Consider the following 27,050-nt stretch of genomic DNA (forward strand, 5'->3'; position numbering starts at 1 on the left):
GAAATGTGTACAAACAAACAAAGAGATGGATGGTAACAAATTTCATGTTAGAAAATACACACTAGGCAAGGAAAAAAAAATGGGAATTTATGAAGTGCTGAGGGGACTATACCTGATGAGTATTCCTTCAAAAATAGACATGTTATCAGAAGATCTAAGGCAATATTGAAAGGGTGCCTATCATTGAAAGGCAGAACTGCTTCTGGTAAGGATTGTTATATTGAGGATTCTTCTATTGGGTGAATTTTTCAAGCTTCATGCACCTTTAGCTGAATTTATACTCCCTTTCCAAGTGGTTGGTTGACCACTGGAGTATGGAGAAAAGACCCTTATGGTAGCCAAGGGGAAATGGAGAGAATAAATATAAGCATCTGCATATTACAGAAAGGACGGTGTCCAACATTTGAATCCTTATCATTGTGTTGTTATCTACCACCAGAAGCCAGCAGTCTTGAGAACAGCACAGAATACAGAATACAGAAAACTATGATGTCCAGTTTTAAACTAAAAATTCCTATGCATGCAAAAAATGAGAGGGGGTGGAGAAAAGAAGGAGGAGGAGAGAATGATGGGTGGAAGGAAGGAGAGAAAGAAGGAAGGAAGGAGAGAAAGAAGGAAGGAAGGAAGAGAAGATGTAACTCATGGTTAGTTTTAAAAAATAAAAAAAGATCATAGAAACTGATTGAGTTGAGCCCAAAGACCAATCATTAGTAACTCTGTGCTCTGAAAAGGGAAACCACTTTTCTCTTGCCAGCACTCTCAAGAATAAGGAAAATAATACAGTTGACCCTTGGACCACACAGAAGTTAGGGGCATCGACCCCCCACACAGTAAAAAATCCAAGTATAACTTTTGATTCCCCCCAAATTTAACTACTAATAGCCTACAGTTGACCAGAAGCCCTACTGATAACATAAACAATTACCACATATTTTGTATCTTATTTGTATTATATCTGGTATTCTTACAGTAAAGTCAGCTCAAGAGAAGAAAATGTTCAGAAAGTCATAAAGAACAGAAAATGAATTTTTAGTACTGTACTATATTTGTAAAAGAACAAATCTGTGTGCTGGCGAGGATGTGGAGAAACGGGAACCCCTGTGCACTGTTGGTGGGAATGCAAACTGGTGCAGCCACTCTGGAAAACAGTGTGGAGTTTCCTCAAAAAATTAAAAATAGATCTACCCTATGACCCAGCAATAGCACTACTAGGAATTTAGCCAAGGGATACAGGAGGGCTGATCCATAGGGCCACATGTACCCCAATGTTTATAAGAGTACTTTCAACAATAGCCAAATTGTGGAAAGAACCTAAATGTCCATCAACTGACAAATGGATAAAGAAGATGTGGCTTATATATATGATGGAATACTACTTGGCAATGAGAAAGAATGAAATCCTGCCATTTGCAACAACGTGGATGGAACTGGAAGGTATTATGCCAAGTGAAATAAGTCAGAGAAGGACAGATATCATATGTTTTCACTCATATGTGGATCTTGAGGAACTTAACGGAAGACTGTGGGGGAAGAGAAGGAGAAAAAAATAGTTACAAACAGAGAGGGAGAGAGGCAAACCATCAGAGACTCTTAAATACAGACACCAAACTGAGGGTTGATGGTGGGAGGCGGGGTGGAGGAGAGAGGAAAATGGGAGATGGGCATTGAGGAGGGCACTTGTTGGGATGAGCACTGGGTGTTGTACGCAAGCCAATCTGACAATAAATTATATTTTTAAAAATAATTAAAAAAATAAAAATAAAATCTGTGTACAACTGGACCCCCACGGTTCAAACCTGTTGAAGAGTCAACTGCCCTTCAGTGTCTTCCTGGAGGGATTTGAGGAGATGATGTTCCTAAAGTTCTCAGCACAAAACTTATGTCACCAAGTTTCTAAAATCCCATCTGCCCACATTTATTTCTGTCAGTTCCTTCTGAACAAGAGAAAGGAGACGTGGTACCAGCCTGACAACTACTGGCAATGCTCCTTCAAAGGTGTGTCTGAGGAGATGTTCCAGATGAGGCATGGACTTGAGGCTGAGGCTGCCGATGAAGGACTCATTTTAACTTATTGATGATGGGGCAATGAATAGAGTTTTTAGTCAGCAGACTGGAAGAACGTGGAATCTGAGGGGTGGCAAGTAAAGGAACAGGCTAGAAGGCTCCTAATTCTGAGCAGTGAACTTTGAGAAGTATCAGCACATCACAGCCACTTATCTGGAGAGTACTGGATGTGGGAGCACAGCCAACGAGGAGCCTCACAGAGATCAGAGTGGAGATCTGAGCCCCCACGTGATGACTCAGTCTGTGCCAGACACGGAAGAGAAGCCAACACCTCAGGAGACGCCAGGCCCCCACCTCTGTGTTTTGGAACACACCAGGTATGCACCGCTCTTCACTCTTCTTCACGATTCTGAAGGGCACCTGAGGGGCTTCTTGGGTAAATTCCGGGATGTGGAGACAGGACCCTGACTCTGAAGACAAACAGAGCCCGGGCAGGGGTGGGGCTCTGGTGCAAGGCGCCTGCTTCCCTGGGAAAATGGCAGCTCTGAGAGGGGCTACGTGGTTATTTCGTCTCCCTACTGCCCTGCCTCCCTTCCCTGTATCCTCACTTATGCTTTCCTGAGGGAACTGCCTTTGTGGTAAATAAGCTTTCCTCTGGTGGTGTTTCCCAGGGGACCCGTGCAGGAGTGTTGTTTGTAATAAAGGTGATTAGGGGAAAGTTTTTCTTTCATCGAGTAGGAAATAGGCTTTGCACAATTGTGTACAGAAGACGGTGGGATGCCTCCAGTAACATATTTTTGGACCTCAAATCGAGGAGAATTCGTGTTTGGATCATGTGAGCATCCTTTCCCACGCAGGGGGAAAGAGGGGGCAAAACTAGCCTCTGAATCCTTTAATATTAGTTTAATTACTGTGGGGTACAGAATGGACAAGATAGGGACCCTGGGTGGTGCGTTGGTAGTGTTTCACAAACATTGCCACGGTATAAACACAAGACCAATAAAACACATAAACGAGGTAAAATCGTACTTAAAAAGTGGTTTAGGGGTTCTCCTTCCAGCAGGAAGTGTGAGGAGGTTTACAGAGCTCTCCTCAGGCAAACTGGTAAGAATTCTTAAGAAGCATTTAATGTGTCTACAAATGGTCAGAGAGCAAGTGAATACTATTTACTGAAGACAAATCAACGAAAACACAGGGACAGAAAGCAAGAATCTGTGGTATTTGAATCTAGACTCGCTCCCTCTGTGACCCCTCCCAGCTCCCACTCAGACGGCCATCTTCCTGACCGGGGGCAGGACCTCGACATTTGGCAGCCTGCCCCCCACTACCTGTTGTGAGGCTAAGCTCCAGGTGAGTGTGCCTGAGACGTGAGGCTCCTTCTTTTCTTCTCGACCCCCTGCTTGAGGATGAAGGCTCTTCCTTGGGCACAGCATGGCTGAGAATACTGGGTCCTGACTGCCCCACTCCAACGCATGAGTTGGGTTCCATACTGTGAGAGGCAAGCTGAGGGGACCTGGGTCTTTTACCCTACCCCACTGAGTACGTGGCTCCTAAAGTAGTGGTGTCATTCATAGAGAAGTATGTCATTATTCCTATACCCCAGCACTAGAGCTATGATTTACTTTTGTTTGTTTTTGCCTGGGGGTAGGGAGTAGTAGACCATGGAACAGAGGTCTCCAAATCACTCCCCAAAGGAAGCAAAGTCGTTTTTTTTTCTATTTTCATTTTTCTTTTTTTAATTAATTTATTGTTTAACTTACATCCAACTTAGCATGTGGTGCAATGATGATTTCAGAAGTAGATTCCTTAGTGCCCCTCCCCCACTTAGCCCTTCCCCCCTCCCACCACCCCTCCAGTAATCCTCTGTTCTCTATATTTAAGAGTCTCTTGTGTTTTGTCCCCCTCCCTGTTTTCATATTCTTTTTGCTTCCCTTCCCTCATGTTCATCTGTTTTGTCTCTTAAATTCCTCATATGAGTGAAGTCATATGATCTTTGTCTTTCTCTGACTAATTTCTGTTAGCATCATACCCTCTAGTTCCATCCACGTAGTTGCAAATGGCAAGATTTCATTCTTTTTGATTGCCGAGGAATACTCCATTGTATAGATATCCCACATCTTCTTTATCCATTCATCCGTCGATGGACATGTGGGCTCTTTCCATACTTTGGCTATTGTCGATAGTGCTGCTATAAACATGGGGTGCATGTGCCCCTTCGAAACAGCACCCCTGTATGCCTTGGGTAAATACCTAGTAGAGGAAGCAACTTCATTTGAAATAGAGTGTGAAGGTGAAGCCTGAAGGTTCTCTCAAAAACAGTGTAGATGGTAATGAAAGGCAATTGAAAACACATCAGTAGATTAACTGGAGATATATGCTAAATCATACACTGGCAAGCTTCACAGGGGAAAATGGAATAAGGCCTGCCTGGGGCCGGAACAAGTTTCAAATACTGACTTGGAACTCTTTTCTTTCTTTTTTTATTTTTAATTTAGTTAACCCATAGTGTAATAATGGTTTCAGGAGTAGAATTTAGTGATTCATCACTTACCTATAACACCCAATGTCCATCCGGACAAGTACCTTCCTTAATGCCCATCACCCATTTAGCCCATCCCCTCACCCACCTCCCCTCCAGCAACCCTCAGTTTGTTCTCTGTCTTTAAGAGCCTCTTAAGGTTTGCCTCCCTCTCTGTTTTTGTTTTTCCTTCCCTTTTCCTATGTTCATCTGTTTCATTTCTTAAATTCCACATATAAGTGAAATCATATGGTATTTATCTCTATCTGACTGATTTGGCTTAGCATAATACACTCGTTCCATCCACGTTGTTGCAAATGGCAAGATTTCATTGTCTTTGATCAATGAGTAATAGTCCCTTGTATATATATATATATATATATATATATATATATATACCACATCTTCTTTACCCATTTGTCAGTCAATAGACATTTGGGTTCTTTCCATGACATAACACTTCCATAATATTGTTGATAGTGCTGCTTATAAACATTGGGGTGCATATGCCCCCCTCAAATCAGCATTTTTGTATCCTTTGGGTCATAGGGTAGTTCTATTTTCATTTTTCTGAGAAACCTCCATACTGTTTTCCAGAGTGGCTGCACCAGTTTGCATTCCCACCAACAGTGCGAAAACATTCCCCTCTCTCCGCATCCTGGCCAATACCTGTAGTTTCCTGAGCTGTTAATTGAGGCATTCTGACAGGTGTGAGGTGGTATCTCATTGTGGTTTTGATTTGTATTTCCCTGATGATGAGTGATGTAGAGCATCTAGAACTACCTCTTTAAAGAGCTTGATGTGTGTGTGTGGTGGGGGTCGGGGGGTGGTCACCTGGGTGGCTCAGTCAGTTAAACATCCAACTTTGACTCAGGTCATGATCTCACAGTTTGTGAGTTCGAGTCCCGCATCGGGTTCTGTGCTGACAGCTCAGAGCCTGGAGCCTGCTTTGGATTCTGTGTCTGCCTCTCTCTCTGCCTCTCCCCCACTCATGCTCTCTCTCTCTCTCTCTCTCTCTCTCTGTCAAAAATAAATAAACATTAAAAAGATTTTAAGGGAGCTTGATTTTGATTGCATACCTTTGTGGAGTCATTCAAAATGCACTGAAAGGGCACTGTTGAAAAGAGTAGAGCAGTCAGCCTACAATTAGTGGAGATTAATCACTGCTTGAGGGCAGGGAAAGAAACATTCAAAGCAAGCTCTGAGAAAACCAAGGTCATCCCAGGGTGACTGCGGGCACACCCACGGCTCTGTTCCCTGGAGAGAAACATCAGAGGCTTCATACTGCTGTGGGGAGAAATAAGCTTACTAAAATAGTCCTGCCAGGGAATATAAACGTAAACAAAGAAATAAAAATAGCAAGCCGAGGAGGGGTACAATTCCCAGAAATGCTACAGTATATTACCTAAAATGTCCATTCTCTAGCAAAAAATTACAAGACATGCAAAGAAGCAGAAACACATTAGCATAGACAAAGAGAGGCTTTTTATAAGGCTAAAGGGGTCAGTTTCACCAGGAAGACACAATTACAAACATATATGCAGCTAACAACGGAACACCAAGTTATGGTGTTACCGGTAGCAAAACCAGACGTTGAGGGAGAAAGAGATAACTCAATAATCACTGTTAGAGACTCAATGCCTCAATCCAATAATGGATCAAACAGTTAGGCAAAAGGTCAACACTGATATAGGAGGCTTGAACAAGCTATACACCAACCAGACCTGATAGACTTATGGAGAACATTCCATCCAACAACAGAAAGGCTTTCTTCTCTAGTGAACATAGATTAGTCTCCATAATAGACTATCAACTAGGCCATAAAGCAAACCTCAATATATTTACAAGGATAGAAATAATACAGAGTATGTTTTCTGACCACACAGGAATGAAGTTAATGGTTAGTAATAGAAAGGAATTCGAGAAACTCACACACACACACACACACACACACACACACACACTAAGTAGCACACTCCTAAAAAGCAGGGGGTCAGGGAGAAAGCAAAAGGGAGATTAGGAAATGCACTCATGATAAATACATATACTTACAAAATGCAGCTAAAGCAGTGTTCAGAGGGAAATTGGTACCTGAAAATACTTATTTAAAAAAGAGGAACAATCTTGGGGTGCCTGGGTGGCTCCGTGGCTTCAGCGTGTGACTTGGGCTCAGGTCGTCATCTCGGGGTTTGTGAGTTCAAGCCTTATATCGGGCTCTGTGCTGACAGCTCAGAGCCTGGAGCCTGCTTTGGATTCTGTGTCTCTCTCTCTCTCTCTCTGCCCCTCCCCTGCTCATTCTCTCTCTCTCTCTCTCTCTCTCTCTCTCTCTCTCCCTCTCAAGAATACATAAACATTAAAAAAAAAATTTTTTTTAAAGAGGAACTATCTCAAAATCAATAACCTAATACCTCACCTTAAGACACTGGAGATTAAAAAATAATAATAATACTACACTTAAAGCAAGCAGGGGACACCCAGGTGGCTCAGTCAGTTAAGTGTCTGACTTCAGCTCAGGTCATCATCTCATGGTTTGTGGGTTCAAGCCCCGTGTCAGGCTCTGTGCTGACAGCTCAGAGCCTGGAGCCTGCTTTGGATTCTGTGTGTCCCTCTCTCTCTGCCCCTCCCCTGCTCATGCTCTTTCTCTCAAAAATAAAATAAACATTAAAAAAATTTGTTTTGAAGCAAGCAGAAATATCAGAGCAGAAATTAATGAAATACAGAACAAAAATAAATACAAAAAAAGCAATGAAACTAAAAGCTGGCTCTTTGAAAAGACCAGCAAAATTGACATATCTTTAGCCACATTGAACGAGAAAAACAGATAGAAGTCTTAAAAATTAGAAAGGAAAGAGGGAACATTGCTACCGATCCTACAGAAATAAGGATTATAACCGTATACTATAAGCAATTATATGTAAATGAATTAGATTTCTTAGCTTAAATGGACGGATTTCTAAAAGACACAAACTACTGAAAAGACTCCAGAAAAAGCAATCTGAGTGCCCCTAAAGAGTAAAGACACTGATTGGCTTCTTAATAAAAGTAATTGCCCACAGAGAAAAATCCCAGGCCCAGATGGCCTCATGGGTGAATTCTACCAAGCATTTAAAGAAAAGTTACTACCAAATTTTCATAAACTCTTCCAAAAAAGTAGAAGAGGAGGGAACACCTACAAATTCATTCTATATGCCCCGTCTTCCCCTGATAGCCAGACAAGAAACTATATTACCATAAAGGAAAGCTACAGACTAATATCTCTTAGGTATCTAGATGCAAAAATCCTCAACAAATCACTAGCAAACTGAATCCTGAAATATATAAAAGAATGATAAGGTCGCCTGGGTGGTTCAGTCAGTTGAGCATTTGACTTCGGCTCAGGTCATGATTTCATGACTTCAGCCCCATGTGGGGGGCTCTGTGCTGACGGCTGGGAGCCTGGAGCCTGCTTCAGATTCTGTGTCTCCCTCTCTCTCTGCCCCCTTCCCTGCTTGCACTCTCTCTGTCTCTCAGAAATAAATAAACGTTAAAAAAATTTTTTTTGTAAAAGAATGATATACCATGACTACATGGGATGTATCCCAGGAATGTGAGGCAGATTTAAAGTCTGAAAATCAATTAATGTACTGCACCGTCACCTAGAAAAGTGTGCCATCAAAAAGAAAAACTTCACATGATTATCTCAACAGATGCAGAAAAAGCATTTGACAAGATCTCATACCCTTTCGTTATAAAAACACTCAACAACTAGGAATAAAAGGGAGCTTTCTTAACCCTTTACTGGGTTAAGAATCCCGCAGCTAACACAATACTTAACAGCGAAAGATTGGAAGCTTTCTTGCCAAGAGTAGGGATAAGATGAGGTTTCCTGTTGCCACCACTCCTGTTGTCAACATTATGCTGGACGTACTAGCTAGGCAATTAGAAAATGAAGTAAAATAAGAAGCATTCAAATGAGAAAGGAAGAAGCAAAACTGTCTCTATTGGCACATAACATCGTTGTGTAGGTAGGAAGTCCGAAGGACTCCACTCAAAATCTATTAGAACTAATAAACTAGTTCAGGAAGGTACAGGATACAAAATCAATATACAAACATCCCTGTAATTCTATACACTTGCAATGAACAAGCTGAAAATGAAATTAGTAAGACAACACTATTTACAAACATCCAAAAGAATAAAATACTTAGGAATGCGTTTCGTACAAGAAGCATAAAATTCAACGCTACAGAAACATTATTCAAATTAATAAGGTGTAGCTAAATGAAAAGAAATCCAGTGTTCATGGATTAGAATATTTAATGCTCTTACAAAGGCAATAGGCACCAAGTGACCTCTAGAGATTCAGTATTCTCTCTCTTACAATCCCAGCCGGCTACTTTGTAAAAACTTGATACACTGATTCTAAAATTCATATGGAATTGCAAGGGACCCAGAATAGCAAGATGTTTTTGTAAAAGAACAAAGTGGATGACTCACACTTTCAGTTTCAGAGCAACAATACAAAGCAATAATAATCAGGACAGGGTGGTACCAGCATAAGGATAGATCTACAGATCAATAGAATAAAATTGAGAGTCAGGAAATAAGTTCATCTGTCTGTTTATACTCAACTGATCTGTGACAAGAGTTCCCAAACCATTCAATATGGGAAGAAGGTCTTTCCAACAAATAATGTTGTTGGATATCCATGTACGAAATGATGAAGTCGTACCCTTAGCTTATACCGTAAACACAAATTAACCCAAAATGGATTAAAATCTAAATTTAGAAGCTAAAATTAGACTCTTAGAAAAGACTCTTAGAAAAAAATCTAAGAGATTTTTTTCTCTAGAAGGTCTCGATCTTCATGACCTTGGGTTTAACAATGGATTCTTAGAGATGAGACTGAAAATATATGAGACACAGAAGAGAAACAGATCAAGTGGACTTCATCACAAGTAATGCTGGTCTTCAGAGGAGACCATCAAGAGAGTGAAAAGTCACCCACAGAATGAGAAAAAAGTATTTGCAAATCATATGTGAGATAAGGGACTTGTATGGAAAAAAAGTAAGGAACTCTTTTAACGCAATACTAAGACAAATGACACAATTTTTAAATGTACAAAGGATTGGAATAGACATTTCTCCAAAGAAGATATGCAAATGCCATTAACACACGAAAAGATGCTCAAAATCATTAGTTATAGGGAAATGCAAATCAAAGCCACAATGTGGTCCCAGTTCATATTCACTAGAATGGTTATAACCAAAAGGTCAGTCAATAACCAGTGTCGGCAAGGATGTGGAGAAACTGGGACTGTCACACACTACTGGTAGGAATGGGAAATGGTGGATCCACCCCGGAAAACAGTTTGACAGTTCCTCAAATGGTGAAACACAGAATTATCCGATGACACAGCCATTCTACGCCACGTCTACACCCGAGGGAATTAAAAACATAAGTACACACAAAACTTTCACATCGTTGTTTACAGCAGGATTTTTCATAATAGCCCAAAAGTGGAAGCAACCAAAATGCCCATCAACTGATGGACAGATAGACAAAATGTGATATATTCTTACAGTGGGATCCTCCATGGTCTTAAAAAAAAAAAAAAGAGGGAAGCAATGCCCATGCTACAACACGGAGCAGTTCTTCCTGGGCCATCTTGCCCCCTAATCCACATAGAACTCGTGTTGAAACCCAGACACAGAGTGACATATTTCTATAACCTAGAAAATTTCCCAGACACCTGTTAAGTGACTTTTGTAAGCCTCCATCATTTTGTTTTTCCTTTCTTTTTCCTACTTTTGCTACGAAGGGCCTGCTGTGGGCACGGTATTGGGATCTACAATCGTAGACAAACATGACTTGGCCTAAGAGTCCTTTAAGAGCTGTAAAGTCTACAGAAACAGAAACACGAGTGTCTACTTCCCTACTAATACTTCTCACAGAAGAGCACAGAGCACTGTGCCTAGTGAGCAGTGAATAGTGAATCTGATGCTGTTAACGGCTGGTTTCTTCACAGAATGAGAGAAATTGTGGCTTCCAGTGGGATAGCTGTGGATGTTTCCTCAAATCAAAACCACGGTGTCCGGTTAGGGAAGGCTGTAACACCTGACACCTCAGGACACACACCAAACAAGCTGCAGAGATTCCTGAAGGAACATCTCAAACTCCTGGGGGTAGGTGAACCTCAGCCAGGTGCAAGTTTTAGTGAAGAGAAACTAGAAGGTTTTTGTTTAATCTTGGGGTGGGGGGGTGGGTGGGAGGGGCTGGGTAGCTTGGGAGATAGTAGAGTGCTGGGAATCCCATGGAGGAGGCCTTGAAGGACACCAGGGTGTATGCCTGTAGGGGTGACTCCAGGCAAGAGACAGGCAAGCTGTCACAGTGATGTGATTTTAGCTGTTGCCAGTACAGGGAGCAGATACCACGGTACCCAGCTCTACTTAGGAGCTCTTCTTAGTGACGTCTGACGGTCCAATCCACGGGTGGCCTCTGTGTTTGAACACAGAAATCTTCTCTCTTGGAATGTTCACCGACATCTGTATTTTATTCTAGTCTGTCTTTTATCCAGGTGGCTCAGATTATGATTAGTGTGAAATTCATCGTCTACGGGATAATTGGAATTTCATTTCTCCATTACGCAACACCCAACACCAGTTTCTTCTCATTTCAGACAGGCTTCCCGATATGGGCAGCTTTACCTGTGAGTACATCTGACTTATACCTAAAATAACTGATAGTCAATTAACTCTTCATTCAGTCATCCATCAAATTGTGCGCTGGCCACCTGCAAAGGTTGCAGAGTTTTCAAACTTGCCGATCTAAGGTTCGATATTTAATCTCAGCCATTGTAGACTTTCTATTGTCATAGGAGCCTTAAGGTCTATGTGTTGGTGATTATTTATTAAATTCTAGGCAGCATACAGCCATACAGTAAAATCCTACTCGTTTCCTTTAGGAGACTGTATTGGGTTGGGTTATTAGATAATTCCTGGTTCACCCACAGAGTTCTCTTCAAATATGCATAGAATATTGAAGTGTTGAAGATGATGGTCATGTAGTGAACAACTATTCCTTTGAACTTGCCTTTTTTCCTGGCCAAAGCTACTGAGATGAGAATCATGGGATATGAGGGCACTTAGTCCCTTCTCTGAAACTCAAGATAAATTTAGCTCTCTTTTTAAATTTTTCTCTACCTTCCATGGAAACATTCACTGGATTCCTTTGATTTCATCCCCTCTGCTTTAGACAAGGATTTTCACCTTTAGATAAGGATTGCCGATTATTTTCATAAGGAGGCGAAGGCAGCCATGAAAATGTAGTCACGCACTGTATGCAGTTCAATAACCTGCCCTACTCAAAGTTTTGAAGGGATTTTCATAGGAAAAGAAAATACACACTAAGGGTAATTGACCCTTTAGACATGGCCAGTTAATGTGCAGGAAGAAGTGCTAATAAGCTCGTTTCTCTCTCATGAGCAGTTTATCGTTTCTGGATCTATGACAGTTGTGTCTGCAAAGAAGCAAACCAAAGCTCTGGTAATGTATCAGTTAATTCATATTTCATTTATAGATAGTGTGTGGCCTTGCAACACTCTGATATCCTATAGAAGGCCCAATAAGCCAGAAGTTCCTTGTTTTTCAGTACATTTGAGGACAAGTACAAATGTCTTTTCTTTCCACGAATTCATCTGATCACTCTGGGTCTGGATACAATCAGAAGCCTCCTCAGGTTTAGATAAGATCTATTCCCTTGGGTTTTCAGAACACAAATCTCCATGAGTAAAATTTGACATAGACTTTATGGCCATGAGTAATGTTGATATAGAGAAATGAATCCCTTGAGGCTTGAACAGGGTAGGCATTTATTTGGGCTCATCCATATCAGGGAAGGGAAAGAATAAAGGCTCACAACTGATGCTTTTTCCTGTGGCATATTTTATTCCGCTGTCAGCTGCCTCCAGCTTTCCTTTGCTCAATTGTGGGTTTCCATTTAATTTAACTGTGACACAGTTAATTAGTACCCAGAAGAGGCATTAAGGATTATTTGTGAATATCTCTCCTGGGAAAGGTTTATGGAGGCCTGTAAGAAATCAGAAGTTAAGGGTCCTGAATATTTTCGGTGAATGGACTTTTTCTGTATTGCAGCTGAGAGGAAATCTGAGAGCTAACACTCTCAGCACAGTTGTTTCGAGTATCGGAATTCTTATTCTTTCACACAACTTAGTAAAAATCACCTTCATGAACTGTGACATGGAAGATTTATGTCTTGGTGTCACATCAGTTGTAACTGTAAGTATTTTTCTTCTGAATGCTGAAAAGCCTGCCTACGTATGAGGCCCAGGATCAGGAGATAAGAGATTATAGGCACAAGTCTAAAAAAGGTTCCGTCATTTGAATTGATCCATAATTTCTAGGTAAGTCCGATGTCGTTTTAACAAGAGACAAAATATTTGCATTCAATACGAACAAGGGCAGGGAACCCAAAATTCCTTTCTACCAATTTGATACCTTCACGAAAAATTGCAAACAAATGTACCAACGTTATTTACTTCTTGGTCCGTGATTGGGGTGATTTCTATTGTCTGCTTTATATTTTAATGTTCCTACAAATTTTCTACAGTAAATATGCATTCTGTATACAATTAGAACCCAGGTAAAACCAGGAAAACTCTCTGATTTGAGGAGAGCAGGGAGCTGAGAGTCAGGAGAAACCAAGGCATCTCGAGTTTGTGGGAGAGCACACTTGAGAAGAGAGATCTGCAAACAGATAATTCCAGATCTATACCTAGGTCCCTTTAAATATTAATCACAGTACTTATCAGTGCATGTGCATGAAAAAATACCTGAGGGCAGAGGAAGGATCACCCCAAATGATTAGAGGGAACAGTAGAGTCTGTTTCCATCTGCCAGCCTGTAAAAATATCTTGTAACTGACAAGATAACATTACAATGTCTCACACATAATAAAAAACGACCAGACATACAAAGAAGCAAAATAATATGTTCCATAACAAGGTGAATCAATTGAAACAGTCTCAGAAAAGACACAGATGTTAGAAGTAGCAGACAATGACCTTAAGAGTTACTTTATTCTGCGTTCCATCCTTTCAAGTTACGTGCAGACATGGAAGATATACGTTTTAAAGTCCCACATCAAACTTCTAGAGAAGAAAACTACCATGTTTGAGAAGAAAAACTGGCCGATAGGATTAATGACAGAATTAAACTTTCAGGAAAATAAAATACTAACGAACTTGAGGAAATAATACTAAAAACCATCCACAGTAAAAAACAGAGGCACAAAGTACACGTGAAAATATTAAAAGAGCATCAGTGACCAACAAAATAACTTCAAGTTATTGAAGAGACATGTAACTGGAGTCCCCACAGAAAGCAAATGTAGGACAGAAAAAAAATATTTGAATCAATTGGGTGAATCTTTCCCAAAATTTGGTAATACTTGTATACTCACAGAATCTAAGAAGATGAATAAAGCATAAGAAAACAAAAAACAGGGCGCCTGGGTGGCGCAGTCGGTTAAGCACCCGACTTCAGCCAGGTCACGATCTCGCGGTCCGTTAGTTCGAGCCCCGCGTCGGGCTGTGTGCTGACGGCTCAGAGCCCGGAGCCTGTTTCAGATTCTGTGTCTCCCTCTCTCTGCCCCTCCCCCGTTCATGCTCTGTCTCTCTCTGTCCCAAAAATAAATAAAAAACGTTGAAAAAAAAATTTAAAAAAAAGAAAACAAAAAACAACTGTTATCAGGGCACATCATAGTGAAATTTCTCAAAACCAATGATTGAAAGAAAGTCTTTTTCTTTTTAGTTTTTTAATGCTCATTTCTTTTTGAGAGAGAGAGAGACAGAGTGCAAGTCGGGTTTGGGGGGTGGGGGGGAGGTGGCAGAGAGAGAGGGAGACACAGGATCGAAGCAGGCTCCAGGCTCTAAGCTGTCAGCACAGAGCCCGATGTGGGGCTCAAACTCACGAACTGTGAGATCACGACCTGAGCCGAAGTCGGACGCTTAACCGACTGAGCCACCCAGGCCCCCCTTTAGGTAAATATAAATTAAGAGCATTACAAGGTATGACGACCTACCTAACACAATATGCATAATTTAAAAAATAGTGGCAATACAGAATGCTGTCAAGGATGCAGAGAAACGGGATGTGTTCTGCAATCCTGGTGAGAATGTAAAATGGTACTCTGGAAAATATCCCTCAGGAAAGTAGTTTGTCAATTTCCTAAAACACTAAAGATACACTTAACATGCAACCCAGCAATCTCACTCCTGAGCATTAGTCTCAGAGAAATAAAAACTGAATTCCACACAAAACCTGTGCTTGGTTGTTCACAGAAGCTTTTTATGTCACACACAAAAACTGGTAACAACCGAGGGTCCTACCGCAGATAAATGATGACTCAGCTATGATACATACACACAACAGAATACTACTCAGCAAATAGAAGGAGTGAATGATTCACAAAACAGCTTCTCTGGATCTAAAGAGCATCATGCTGAGTGAAAAACCGAATCTCAAAATATCACCAAGTGTATGATTCCACCTACACAGTATTCTCAGAATGACGATATTATAGAGGCAGAGAACAGATCAGTGGTTAACAGGGGTTAGCGATGCTGGAAGGAAAGGAAGTATGTGTGGCTATGGGAGAGCAGCATGAGGGATATCTCTGTGGAGATGGAATAATACTGTCTTAACTGTGGTGGTGGTTACACAAATCTACGCACATCATGAAATCTCACGGAATCACGCACACATTATTCCGACATTAATGTCCTGGTTCGATATTGCACCATAGACACATTTGATATAACCATAGGGAGACAGTGGATAAGGGTAAATGGGACCACCTTGTGCTCTCTTAGCAACTGCCTGTAACTTCCCATCATTATTTCCATATAAAAGTTGAAAAAAATGGGGAAAAGGTAGAGTAGGCACTTCAAAAAAAGATACACAGACGGCAAATAAGCACCTGGAAAGATGCCACTAGTCATTAAGAAAACACAGGTTAAGATCACAATTACTGGGCACCTGGGCACCTGGGCAACTTCAGCCCAGGTCATGATCTCATAGTTTGTGGGTTCAAGCCCCGCATCGGGCTGTGTGCTGACAGCTCAGAGCCTGGAGTCTGCTTCGGATTCTGTGTCTCCCTCTGTCTGCCCCTCCCCTGCTTGCTCTCTGTCTCTCTCTCTTTCTGAAATAAATAAACATTAAAAAAATTTTTTTAAACATCACAATTACCTATTACCACACATCTGCTAAAAGGGACTGACGTCATTTATGAGAACCAGTACCAACTTGGCCTTGTAGACAATTTCAACCATCTTTCAGATGAATTACTATAAAAGAAACTTTAACCTCTAGGAGACTTCTGGTTTGGGTTAGGAGACCAGGTTCAGGAGGGGGATTGGATCCGTTTCTCCTTGAATCCCCAAATCCATTGAAAAGACTTGCTCCTATAGACACTGCATCTTTTCTGCTAGCTGAGAATGAACAATATTATAATATTAACAACATAAAGTGATCACTGTGGAAAGGAAAGTAACCAAGGCTATTTTTTTAATGCCGTCACTGTTGTGTTAAAATTCATAGGAACAGTGACTTTTTTTCTTCTGAAATCCAGTTTGTCAAAAGCACCACATATATTTTTTAATTCTGATTCAACCAGGTATCACCATTTTATATAATGCTAAGGTGCTCCCCACCATAGGCCTGAGGTGAAGCTCTGGGATATGGGTTTTCATAGGGCCATGGGAAGAAAATCCAATGCAACGGAATTTTATTCTCTTTAACAGGGTCTTGTGGTTATACTGATGATCCTGAACTGTCTGCAATTTTTAATTACACTTGCTCTGTCCATGCTTACCTACAATGTGGATGGCAAGAGAATTGACTGGGTAAGTAACAGTTCTTGAGAGAACGAGGGTGCAACTGATTGTTTTATTTAGTGATGTGGGCTATGATTATTTGCATAATTTTTGAGAGAAACAAAGACAAAACGGGTGGTGTAGAATTTCTGAGAACCACTCGTTTTTTGTTTTTTGTTTTTTGTTTTTAATGTTTAATTATCTTTGAGAAAGAGAGAGAGAAAGACAGATTGTGAGCGGTTGGGGGTGGGGGGCAGAGAGAGGCAGAGGCTCAGAATCGGAAGTAGACCTCCAAGCTCTGAGCTGTCAGCACAGAGCCTGACGCAGGGCTCAAACTCACCAGCCATGAGATCATGACCTGAGCCAAAGTCGGTCGCTTAACCAACTGAGCCACTGAGGTACCCCTTTTAATTTTTTAAAAGAGTTTACTTATTTATTTCGAGAGAGAGAGAGCGGGGTAGGGAGAGAGAGAATCTCAAGCAGGCTCCACACTGTCAGTGCAGAGCTCAACTTGGGGCTCGGAACCCATGAACCGTGAGAACCCATGAACCCATGAACCTAAGCCACGATCAAAAGCTGGACACTTAACCGACCGAGACACCCAGGAGCCCCATGAGAACCACTCTTTATATGCTAACCATACTTTCCAGCACACTGATTAATGCCTAGGACAATCAGAAACTTTCAACCATGTTGACTCTGAGTAATTCCATTTTTTTGTTAGCTTATTGGTTCATTGATTCATGTATGTATCATACACAGAACATCTACTGGTGGGCTGCACCATGTGGCATGGAAAAGATACAAAAATAAGTCCTCCGCTTGAATAATTCAAAGCATAATTAGGAACATCACCCCACGAAGGGGTAACTTATACTGTCGTGGTATTGTGCTGTAGAAACTCAGACTACCTCCAAAGTACCTGAAAGTTGTAATTTTATTCTCCTTTCCTGTAACAGCTCAGAAGTCAGCGGACCACATCTGGAGGTATAGCTTTAGCTTCTTCGTTGTGTGGCTTCTCTTTCCCTGTAGAAGTTGCTGCTCTGATGCCTTCCTTCGTCAGCTGGATCTTTGCCATATGGCCACACCGAATTGCAAAAGCTGTTGCATAATTTAGCCACAGGCTGGGCAGTTGTTTGTGTAGTTTAAACCTGCGAGTTGTGCTATTTGAGGATGCAGATAATACTGAAAACTGGTAGACAAACAATTTCGTATCAAGCTCTGTTCGCTGACCACCCGAACACCCTATTCAGCTTCCCTCCCCCAAAGTGAATGCACCACCCATCCACTTTGGAAAATCATCAAGGTGGAAAATCCAAAGTCTCACGCATTTGTTATAATTGGCTCAAAGTACAGGATTTCTGAGTGATTTGCCATTTTCTCCTATAATTCTGGAACTGCTTACTGGTTACTTAAGAAGCTACTGAATTCAAGTCTTGTTGTCTGCCCTCGCTTCCACTCAGAGCCAAAAATAATAGCTGATTAGGAGGATTAAAAATCACACAATCCCCACTTTGAAAAACAAGTCATTGATAACCTTAATGTTACCCATCTATAAGAATTATGATTCGCTTAGGCAGGAGTTGAGAAGCCCAAACAAGGATATGGCTTTCTCTTCTTCTCTTTATTAAATAGCCCTTTATTATTATTAGTTTGCCCTCTTTGGGGGTTGCTTGATTTTTGCACCCCACATTCTGATGGTGCAGGGAATCTGGGGATTGTTTCAGATGCCAAATAGTTCCAAGTTTTTACAAGGTAGGCCTTTGAGCTTGTGAAAAGAAAATATCTTTAAACCATCAGGAATGGTAGAACAGCCTTGTTCTCTCTCTTTTTTTTTTTTTAATGTTTACTTATTTTTGAGAGAAAGACAGAGTGTGAGTGGGGAGGGGCAGAGAGAGAGGGAGACACAGAATCCGAAGCAGGCTCCAGGCTCTGAGCTGTCAACACAGAGCCGGACGTGGGGCTGGAACACTCGGACGGTGAGATCATGACCTAAGCTGAAGTCGGACGCCCAACCGACTGAGCCACCCAGGCGCCCCCAGCCTTGTTCTCTTTAGTGGTGAATTTCAGCTCTGTGTCCATGAGCGCTCTCTCAGTTCCATCCCTTGTACGTGCATTCTAGCCAGCAGGAAAAGAAAAAAAGAAGCACACACACATGTATTTTAAGTGTGCCAGTCAAGAGTGGTTCACAGTAATTTTTCTTACATCCACTTGGCCAGGTCTTAGAATCTGGCCATACTGAGATGAAAACAGCCTTAAAGTTAAAGTCACAAATCAGTAGCCGTTTGCTCAGATAAATGCAAATGATTTTTTTTAAGGACATAAGAGAAAATGTAGCTTTAACCTCATACAAGTGTCTTTAAAAAAGTCCCCAATATATTTTTGGAAAACACAATGATCATCCCTCATACATGTAGAAAATCTTATATATATTCTCTCATGAAATCTTTACACATGTATATATAGACAGACATAAAAATCATACACACACACACACACACATATATATAAAACAGGCGCAGATTAATTTTCTAGGCCTTCGTCAATATTTAGGGTTCCCAGAAATATCCAGGCTGCTTTTTCCACATTAGAGACAGAAAAGGAAGGCAACAATCTCCTATCTCTCCCTAGTTTGTGTCATCCCTGGATATCAGTCGATTTTCTTTTTCCGTTACCTCCTACAAATCTTACGGATGTAGGGAAATAAGCTGAAAAACGTTCACACACATGCTGACACTGGGTAACTTGGCAGTGTCGGTGGTGACTGACCTTGACCTCTACTGTGCCCTCCCTTGGGAATGTGTATTAAATCACAGCAGCTCAGAGTGACATGGGGTAGCCTTTGGAGTCCAGGTTATACCTTAAGGAAGAGGACTGGAATAAAACTCGGAGGATTTAGGTGAAACTATTCTGAATGATGTTTTGGCTTATTCACAGGTTTCTGCATTATCTTTCCTGAAATCGGCTTCCGAAAGTCCTTATCAAGGCTTGTTGCATCAGCCTTCCTTCTACCAAAATCTTGAGAGGAAGGACACATTGTTATACTATAACACCTGAGACAAGTGCCGATGTGAGAGTATGCTTCTGCTACCTGCAGTCATGGAGATGGAAACTGGAAGAATAAAACGAGATAAGGCCAAAACCTTCTTTGGATCCTCCTTTGTTGACTACTATTGTATTAGTCAGCATAGACCATGATGCTGTAATAAGATTTCATCCCTGAAACACCTGTGCTTATCATAACTTAACCGTATTAGCTGCATGTTCCATGTGACCAGTAGGTCACAGCCACCCCTGCCAATTACAGTCATATTAAACCAACACAGACTGAAGGGTTTAGCTACAATTCAGTAGAGGCTTGAGTACAGGTGAGAGACAGGTTTACATCACGGGCCATTGTTGGTATCATCTCTAACCAATCGAGCTTCTAATCAATAAAGGATTTCTCATTCTCTTTTCATGGAGATAAGTCTGGCTAAACATTACAGCCATTACCAATATCATAGGCAGCTTCTTAAATGTAAAAGACTAGTAACGTATTGTTTTGATCAAACATTTATGGTGATTATTTTTCTTGGGATAAAGAGACCAGAGCACAAGCCTCTCTTACAAAAGCCTCCTCAATACGATTTTTAAAATTCCTTTTTCTCTTTTTAAAATTTTTTTAATGTTTATTTATTTTTGAAGGAGAGAGAGAGACAAAGCGTGAGTGGGGGAGAGGCAGAGAGAGAGGGAGACACAGAATTCGAAGCAGGATCCAGGCTCTGAGTTGTCAGCACAGAGCCCGAAGTGGGGCTCGAACTCATAAACCATGAGATCATGACCTGAGCTGAAGTTGGACACTTAACCCACTGAGCCACCCAGGCACCCCAAAGTTCCTTTTCTTCTCAGTCTTCCCCCCCAACCTGGCTTTGTTGAGGTATAATTGACAAAATTGTAGTATTTTTAAAGTGTACATATGATGATTTGATATACGTATATATGGTGAAATGATTTTCACAATCAAGTTAACTATACATCTATCACTCCACATAGTTGCTGTGTGTGTGTGTGTGAATGCTTAAGATCTACTCTGTTACCAAATTTCAAGTATATAATTCACTATTATTAATTATAGTCGCCATGGTTTATATCAGACCCTCAGAACCTTTTCACCTTTTCACTCTTTCTTTTTAAGATTTTATTTAAATTCCAGTTAGTTAACACACAGTGTAATGTTAGTTTCAGGTGTAGAATTTAGTGACTCAATGCTTCCATACGACACATCCTACAACTCTTTTTTGCAATAGTCTTCACTGAACTCTCAGCACTACAGTGAGGGTTCGATTCCCTATGGCACACTTCAAGGGAAGGACAATATATGTATCTGCCCAATTATATATCTAAATTGGAGGGAAAATCTAGCATTTTCCTTTTTGAAGTCATACACTTTTTACCTTTATAGAAATAAAAAACAAGAGCTCAGATGCTTACCACCACTCTACTAATGTGTAATTGACCTATAAAAAAACTGTATGTTTAAACTACAGATCTGGGGCACCTGGGTGGCTCAGTCAGTTAAGAGTCCAACTTCAGCTCAGGTCATGATCTCACAGCTTGTGAGTTTGAGCCCCACATCAGGCTCTGTGCTGACAGCTCAGAGCCTAGAGCCTGCTTCAGATTGTGTCTCCCTCTCTCTGCCCCTCCCCTGCTCACATTCTGTCTCTCTCTCTCTCTCTCTCTCAAATAAACATTAAAAATTAAAAAATAAATAAATAAATAAATAAACTACAAACCAATTGTGTGGAGTGCCAGGGTGGATCAGTCGGTTAAGTATCCAACTCTTGGTTTCGGCTCAGGTCGTGATCCCAGGGTTATGGGTTCAAGCCCCAAGTCGAGCTCCATGCCTGCTTGGGAGTCTCTCTCCTTCTCTTTCTACCCCTCCCCCTTCAAAATAAATAAATAAACATTAAAAAAAATAAAGTACCTGGGAGGGATCAGCTCATACATTTGCTTGCTGTGTTCAGGGAACCTCCTGGGAAAGGTTTAGAAATAGATTCTCATAACATGATGTTCCCTAGTCTTGCACTAACATCTAGTTAAGATTGAATGATGTTTGGGGACACAGGTATGTGTTTCTCCTATTTTCTTACATATGGTGGCTTTTCTCTTAGATTCTTAGATGGCTTGCTCAGGCTGTGCTGGTGCCTAAGGCTCATGTAAGTTTTCCTTGAGTTGTCCCATGCAAGGAAAATGTAGGCGAATATTAATCTTATAAAAGCTACTTGTTAGGTAATGGCACTAATTATTGGAGAAGGTCATCATTGTCTAAGGGCATTTCTTTTTCCATAAAAAAAATTACCCAACTCTCTGGCTGCAAATTTAATGTTGCAATTTCATAAGCCCTTAGAGCACTTCCAAGCTGTGCTGTGAAATGATCTCAATAGTGGGGATCATTTGCGAAGGTCAGGAAATAATTCTCCTAAAACCCATATTCTGTCCAGAATGTGCAACACGGAGTATTTTGATCCCCAAGACTGGCTAGCTAGTTTCCTTGGTGCTGTTTTATCCAATTTTACATAACAAATAATAAGGATTTTTTTGTTTATCAGGGTAAGTACTGTGATCCATGAAGAAGGTGTACTTGGTATAGAATTATATTCTCTAGGTGTTCATTATTCTTTTTTTTTTTAATGTTTATTTATTTTTGAGAGAGAGAGAGAGACAGAGAGACAGAGAATGCATGGGGGAGGGGCAGAGAGAGGGAGACACAATCTGAAGCAGGCTCCAGACTCTGAGCTGTCAGCACAGAGCCCGAGGCGGGGCTTGAGCCCACGAGCAGTGAGATCATGACCTGAGCCAAAGTCAGATGCTCAACTGACTGAGCCATCCAGGTGCCCCATAAGTGTTCCTTATTCTTGTTGAGAAATAGGATATTGCGCAAAAAGGCTCTCGCTTCCAAAGGGTGTGTTTTGTCAATCAGGAGTCAACAAAAGAAAAATGGTAAAATACCATTTTGTCATCGTGAAGAATGAGTCACAATTTGTCCAGAGAGACATGAGAGAGGAGTGACAAAACTTTTGAGCTAATTATAGTATTATGAAGATATAAGAAAAATACACTTTTTCCTAACAACACACAGAATAAACACAAATGCATTTTTTGTCTTTTTTTCACTTTTTAAAAAATTTTAGCGAGGGATGGTGGGAAAAGGGCAGAGAGAGAGAGAGAGAGAGAGAGAGAAAGAAAATCCCAAGCAGGCTCCACAGTCAATGCAGAGCCCCACGAGTGGTTCAGTCTCATGGATCATGACCTGAGCTGAAATCAAGAGTTGGACGCTCAACTGACACCCAGGTGCCCCACAAAATACATTTTGAGTATGGGAAGACAGAGTGCAGGAACTGTCATTGCTAAGAATTGGAATAAAGCCAGAAAATCATGGGATAATTCTTATCAGATTATTAGCCTGCATTAAACACAATGCCACCTGGGTCCTTTTACAAATTCAGTATCTAGGGACACCTGGGTGGCTCAGTTGGTTAAGCAGCTGACTTCAGCTCAGGTCATGGTCTCCCAGTCCGTGGGTTCAAGCCCTGCATCAGGCTCTGTGCTGACAGCTCAGAGCCTGGAGCCTGCTTCGAATTCTGTGTCTCCCTGTCTCTCAGCACCTCCTTTGCTCACGCTCTGTCTCTCCCTCTCAAAAATTAATAAACATAAAAAAGTAAAAAAAAAAAAAAACCCACAACAAATTCAGCATCTAAATACTAACTTCTATGTGTTTATGCCTTGTCTTTCCTACTTATTCTTCTCATTGAAAATAACAACAGTGATTTTTTTTCCCCTTGGATATTCTCCTGGGGAAAAAAAAAGGCATTAAATTTCTATAAAAGGATGAATAGGTTTTACAGGATGTAATTGAGTCAGAAAAAATATTTCTGTTTTCCTTTATTGTTTCTACGTATTTTCTTCATATAGCATGCTTCACAAAATTCTTATAGTGCACTCTAGAACTGGAGTTGGAGCTCCAGTAAAAACATCTTTGTGGGGCAGGAACACCAAAACTAATGGTTAACGTTTCATTTCAGCCTCATTGATGGGGTTCAACATATTTTAAGACAAAGTATCCAAATGGAGCAAGCTTGCAGGCTAGGACCTTCTGTTTCCTCTCAGAGTGATTTGACCTTACTTATTATGTTACTTACTAGCCTTTCTAACTCTCCTTAATAAGACAGAGGTCACAACATTCTTCAGTAGCCAAGACACAATGTTAAACGCGTACTAATATCATGTCTTTCCTGCTCAAGATTTAAAACAGTTCCATTGTCTAATGTCTTTCATTTGGCATAGTGCCCATGTTTTACTTTGAAGCTTTATGGGTGGGAATTGTGTATGGAATCATAAAGATTCGTCCTTCTCTCTGATCTTCCTGGCCAACACACCCTCTGTCAGCAAGGGAAGTGCCAGGTTGTAAAGAACAATAGTATCAGGGGACACAACTATGGATGTTCAAGGAGGAAATCCAGACACCTACCAGGACCAGTCGGGGCCAATGCCTTTGCCTCAGGAGGCACAGACCAATCTGCAGAATTTCCTACGGGGGAGCCAGTCGTTCTGGGGTGGTTCGTGTTCCCCTAAATTAGCTGTAGGTCAAAGTTACAGGAAGACCTAAGACAAGAGTGTGGAGTGATCACAATCATTCCCGTATCCAGAGGACAATGGGGGCGTCATCAATAAGAGGCTGCATCTACCCTTTAGTCCAGTCTCCAAAATGTCCTGGATTTGAGAGCTCTGAATTTAAAATTTAGACGCTTACACAAAAATTTCTCCAAATTATAGGAGCTCCTTCAAACAGGAGGCAATTAATTTGCAAAGAGTAAAGTTTATTTCTCCTAACTCAGAGGCACTTTCTCATTTGCTGGTTGAGCCAAATCATGATTGGCTTGATGATCATTTGCATGTGCATTATGGCCAAAGCCTCCTTTTCTGTGTTCTGTCTCTATGCCTGCAATTGAAAATTCCTCCATTTTCCTTGGGGAACCAATCTTTGTAATCACTTCGATTTTTCTAGCAGTTAGACTATGTACATATTCTTAATATCTGTTTCATGTGTTGTTGTTTTTGAGCACAGAATTTGGGGAAGCCTATTGAGAATTAAGAACCATTCAATGCTAGGAGAGAAGACTACAGATGATATATTCATAGACTGACTCACTTCACTCTATTCTTATATGAAGTTAATTATATCTAGAATTCTGTCTATTATGTCGGGAAAGAAAATTACAAAAAGGAAAAAGAAAAAAAAGATGACTAGTTCCTCTATGGTTTTGGAAAATTAAGAGTCACAGAATAGGTCAATCTATGTTTCCAAAAAGACCAAGCTGTCTCAGCTTCTCAGGTGTCTCTTTGCACTGAGTTGAGGTTCCAGAATGATTTTTTCCCCCCAAACTCCCTAGAATTCTTTTCTTCCTTATACAGGAAAAATTCCATAGTGGAGGATAGCAAATTCTTCCATAACTTTTCATAATTTCAACTCACGGTGCTTAGTTCTATTTTAAATGTAGGGCACACATGTGTAATCATTTGTCAGTTTAAAGAATGTGAAATAAGAACGTGCTTTCAGAATCTCTTTCAGATATATGTCAGCCTAGGATGAACACTGTGAATGCCATATTAACAGGAGTATGGCTCATAGTCTTTGCTGCCAGTTTGGGCAGATTCATTTATGACATGCAAAACATATTAGATGATTTGCTCATTGTTATAAGGATTTCCTGGTCCAGTGAAATAATTTCCTGGTATTTTTCCACATACACAAAATGACTTCCAGAATGTATTCTCAATGCAGGTGGCAGAAATGCACAGATTATCACTGAAAGGCCACTTGAAGTAAGAAAATCAGGGCCTTGACCCTGAATGAATAAATTTCTCTGTGCTCTAAGTTATTGGTCATGCGAAGGCATGCGTACCAGGTAAGGCTAACTAAAACCTTTTTTTAGGCGAGAGCAGAATGAATGTCAATGAATTCATTCAGTGAATTTGATGCCTGTCCCTGGAAGGTAAACAATGAAAAGTCTAGATGTTTTGTTCCTTTCAGAACGATGATAGACAAAGCCCACGATTCTCTCTACAGACATCACATGGAGCCTATGCTGCCCTGATACACTGAGGACATAGTCAAGATTACTATGAAGTTCAAAAGGGTTGTTAAGATACTCCAAATTACATAAGCTTCAATAAAGCAATCTTTGCAAATCAACAGGCTTTCTTTCATGTTAGTGATGTCAGGAAAAACACAGATAACAGAAGCTTATGTCACTGTGTGAATGTAACTACAAATTTGAGTGTCTGTATGATATAGTGGTTAATTATGCTGCATAGTCACTTATGTTTGCTCTGTAGAGGAGTCAGGGTGGGACATTTTATCACTGATGAGAGTAGGTCAATCATTTATGAATGAGAGCAAGCACGGTCAATGGCAAAACTCATTTTGCTCAATCCTGTAAACTTTTTCTTCTTTTTAATGTTTTTTTTTTTTAATTTGTTTATTTTGAAAGACAGAGCACGAGCAGGGGAGGGGTGGGGAGAGAGGGAGAGAGAGAGAATCCCAAGCAGGCTCCATGCCGTCAGCACAGAGCCCAATGTGGGGCTCACACTCGTGAACCATGAGATCATGACCTGAGCCGAAATCAAGAATTGGACACTCAGCCGACTGAGCAACCCAGGTGCCCCCCATAACCTTTTTCTATACAGGATTTTAATTGGCAGGGGATTATTATTCTAAGGCTCATCCCCTTTGTGCTTGAACTTGCCATCTGGGGGCCTCTGCATCTAGTTACCAGGGCTGTCGCTATGATGTGATCTCAGTGAAGGTCTGTGGTCCAGAGACTTGGAATCTTTTCTGGGACATTCTCTGCCATTTTTATATTTACCTCGTTGTTAGCCATATAAAGCATATTAAAGTCCTGAGCCCCCGTGTCGTGTTACACATCTGTGTGAGAAGCCCCTCGTGTTCAGTTTTGCCCCTAGGATCCACGTGCATAAGATTAGACTGGGTACACATTGAGGAGGTGTCTAGGTAGGTGTAGGTGTTTGTATCAGAACAAGACAAAAGTAACCCGAAGAAGGATCCACAGGACATTGGGAGACCTAAGGCCACGGGCAAAAGACATACCATATGCTCCTCTGTTGTATGTCTTGATTTCTCCACAGATGGCAGTTGACTTGTCCTCCAGCGAGCATGGACCCTCTATAACATCTCCATATCATGATTATGATGATGTGGCTTCCCAACCCACTTAAGTTGTTTCATTTATCTCTTCAATGAGCAAGTCTTGGATTTGTTCTAGTTTGTGTTCTTGAAAATATATCCACGTCTCCATAGCAAAGAGGGCCTAAAGTGTCCTCAGAAATATGGGGGTCACAGGTTTGTTAAAGCTGACTTTGTTACAGTCGCCTGCTCTTTCCATCAGTGGATGACCATTGAACATAAAAAATTAAGTATACAATGCTTATGCCATCAGGACTGTCATCATGTCAGAGCCTTCTTAACAAGAAGAAAGAGACTGTTGGAAATCTGTTGGAGATTTAAGACACTGGTCTGCTCCTGCAGAGCATGTCTCAGGACCACTGATCCGTACAATTTCTGGAAAGTCATTCACTTCAGACCACACTGTGAA

General features: G+C 41.0%; 1 protein-coding gene across 1 annotated transcript; it reads left to right on the forward strand.

The window, feature by feature from the left end:
* Positions 1-1,939: 1,939 nt before the first annotated feature.
* Positions 1,940-20,290, forward strand: LOC106977916 (membrane-spanning 4-domains subfamily A member 3-like). The gene is made up of 7 exons (XM_027045128.2): positions 1,940-2,381; positions 10,531-10,687; positions 11,080-11,211; positions 11,990-12,046; positions 12,656-12,799; positions 16,324-16,425; positions 19,333-20,290. Exons 1-7 carry the CDS (start codon positions 2,296-2,298, stop codon positions 19,450-19,452), a joined length of 798 nt encoding a protein of 265 aa, XP_026900929.1. The 5' UTR covers positions 1,940-2,295; the 3' UTR covers positions 19,453-20,290.
* The last annotated feature ends 6,760 nt before the right edge of the window (positions 20,291-27,050 follow it).

The sequence above is a fragment of the Acinonyx jubatus genome, chromosome D1, assembly GCF_027475565.1.
Source record: "Acinonyx jubatus isolate Ajub_Pintada_27869175 chromosome D1, VMU_Ajub_asm_v1.0, whole genome shotgun sequence".
Classification (NCBI taxonomy): domain Eukaryota; kingdom Metazoa; phylum Chordata; class Mammalia; order Carnivora; family Felidae; genus Acinonyx; species Acinonyx jubatus.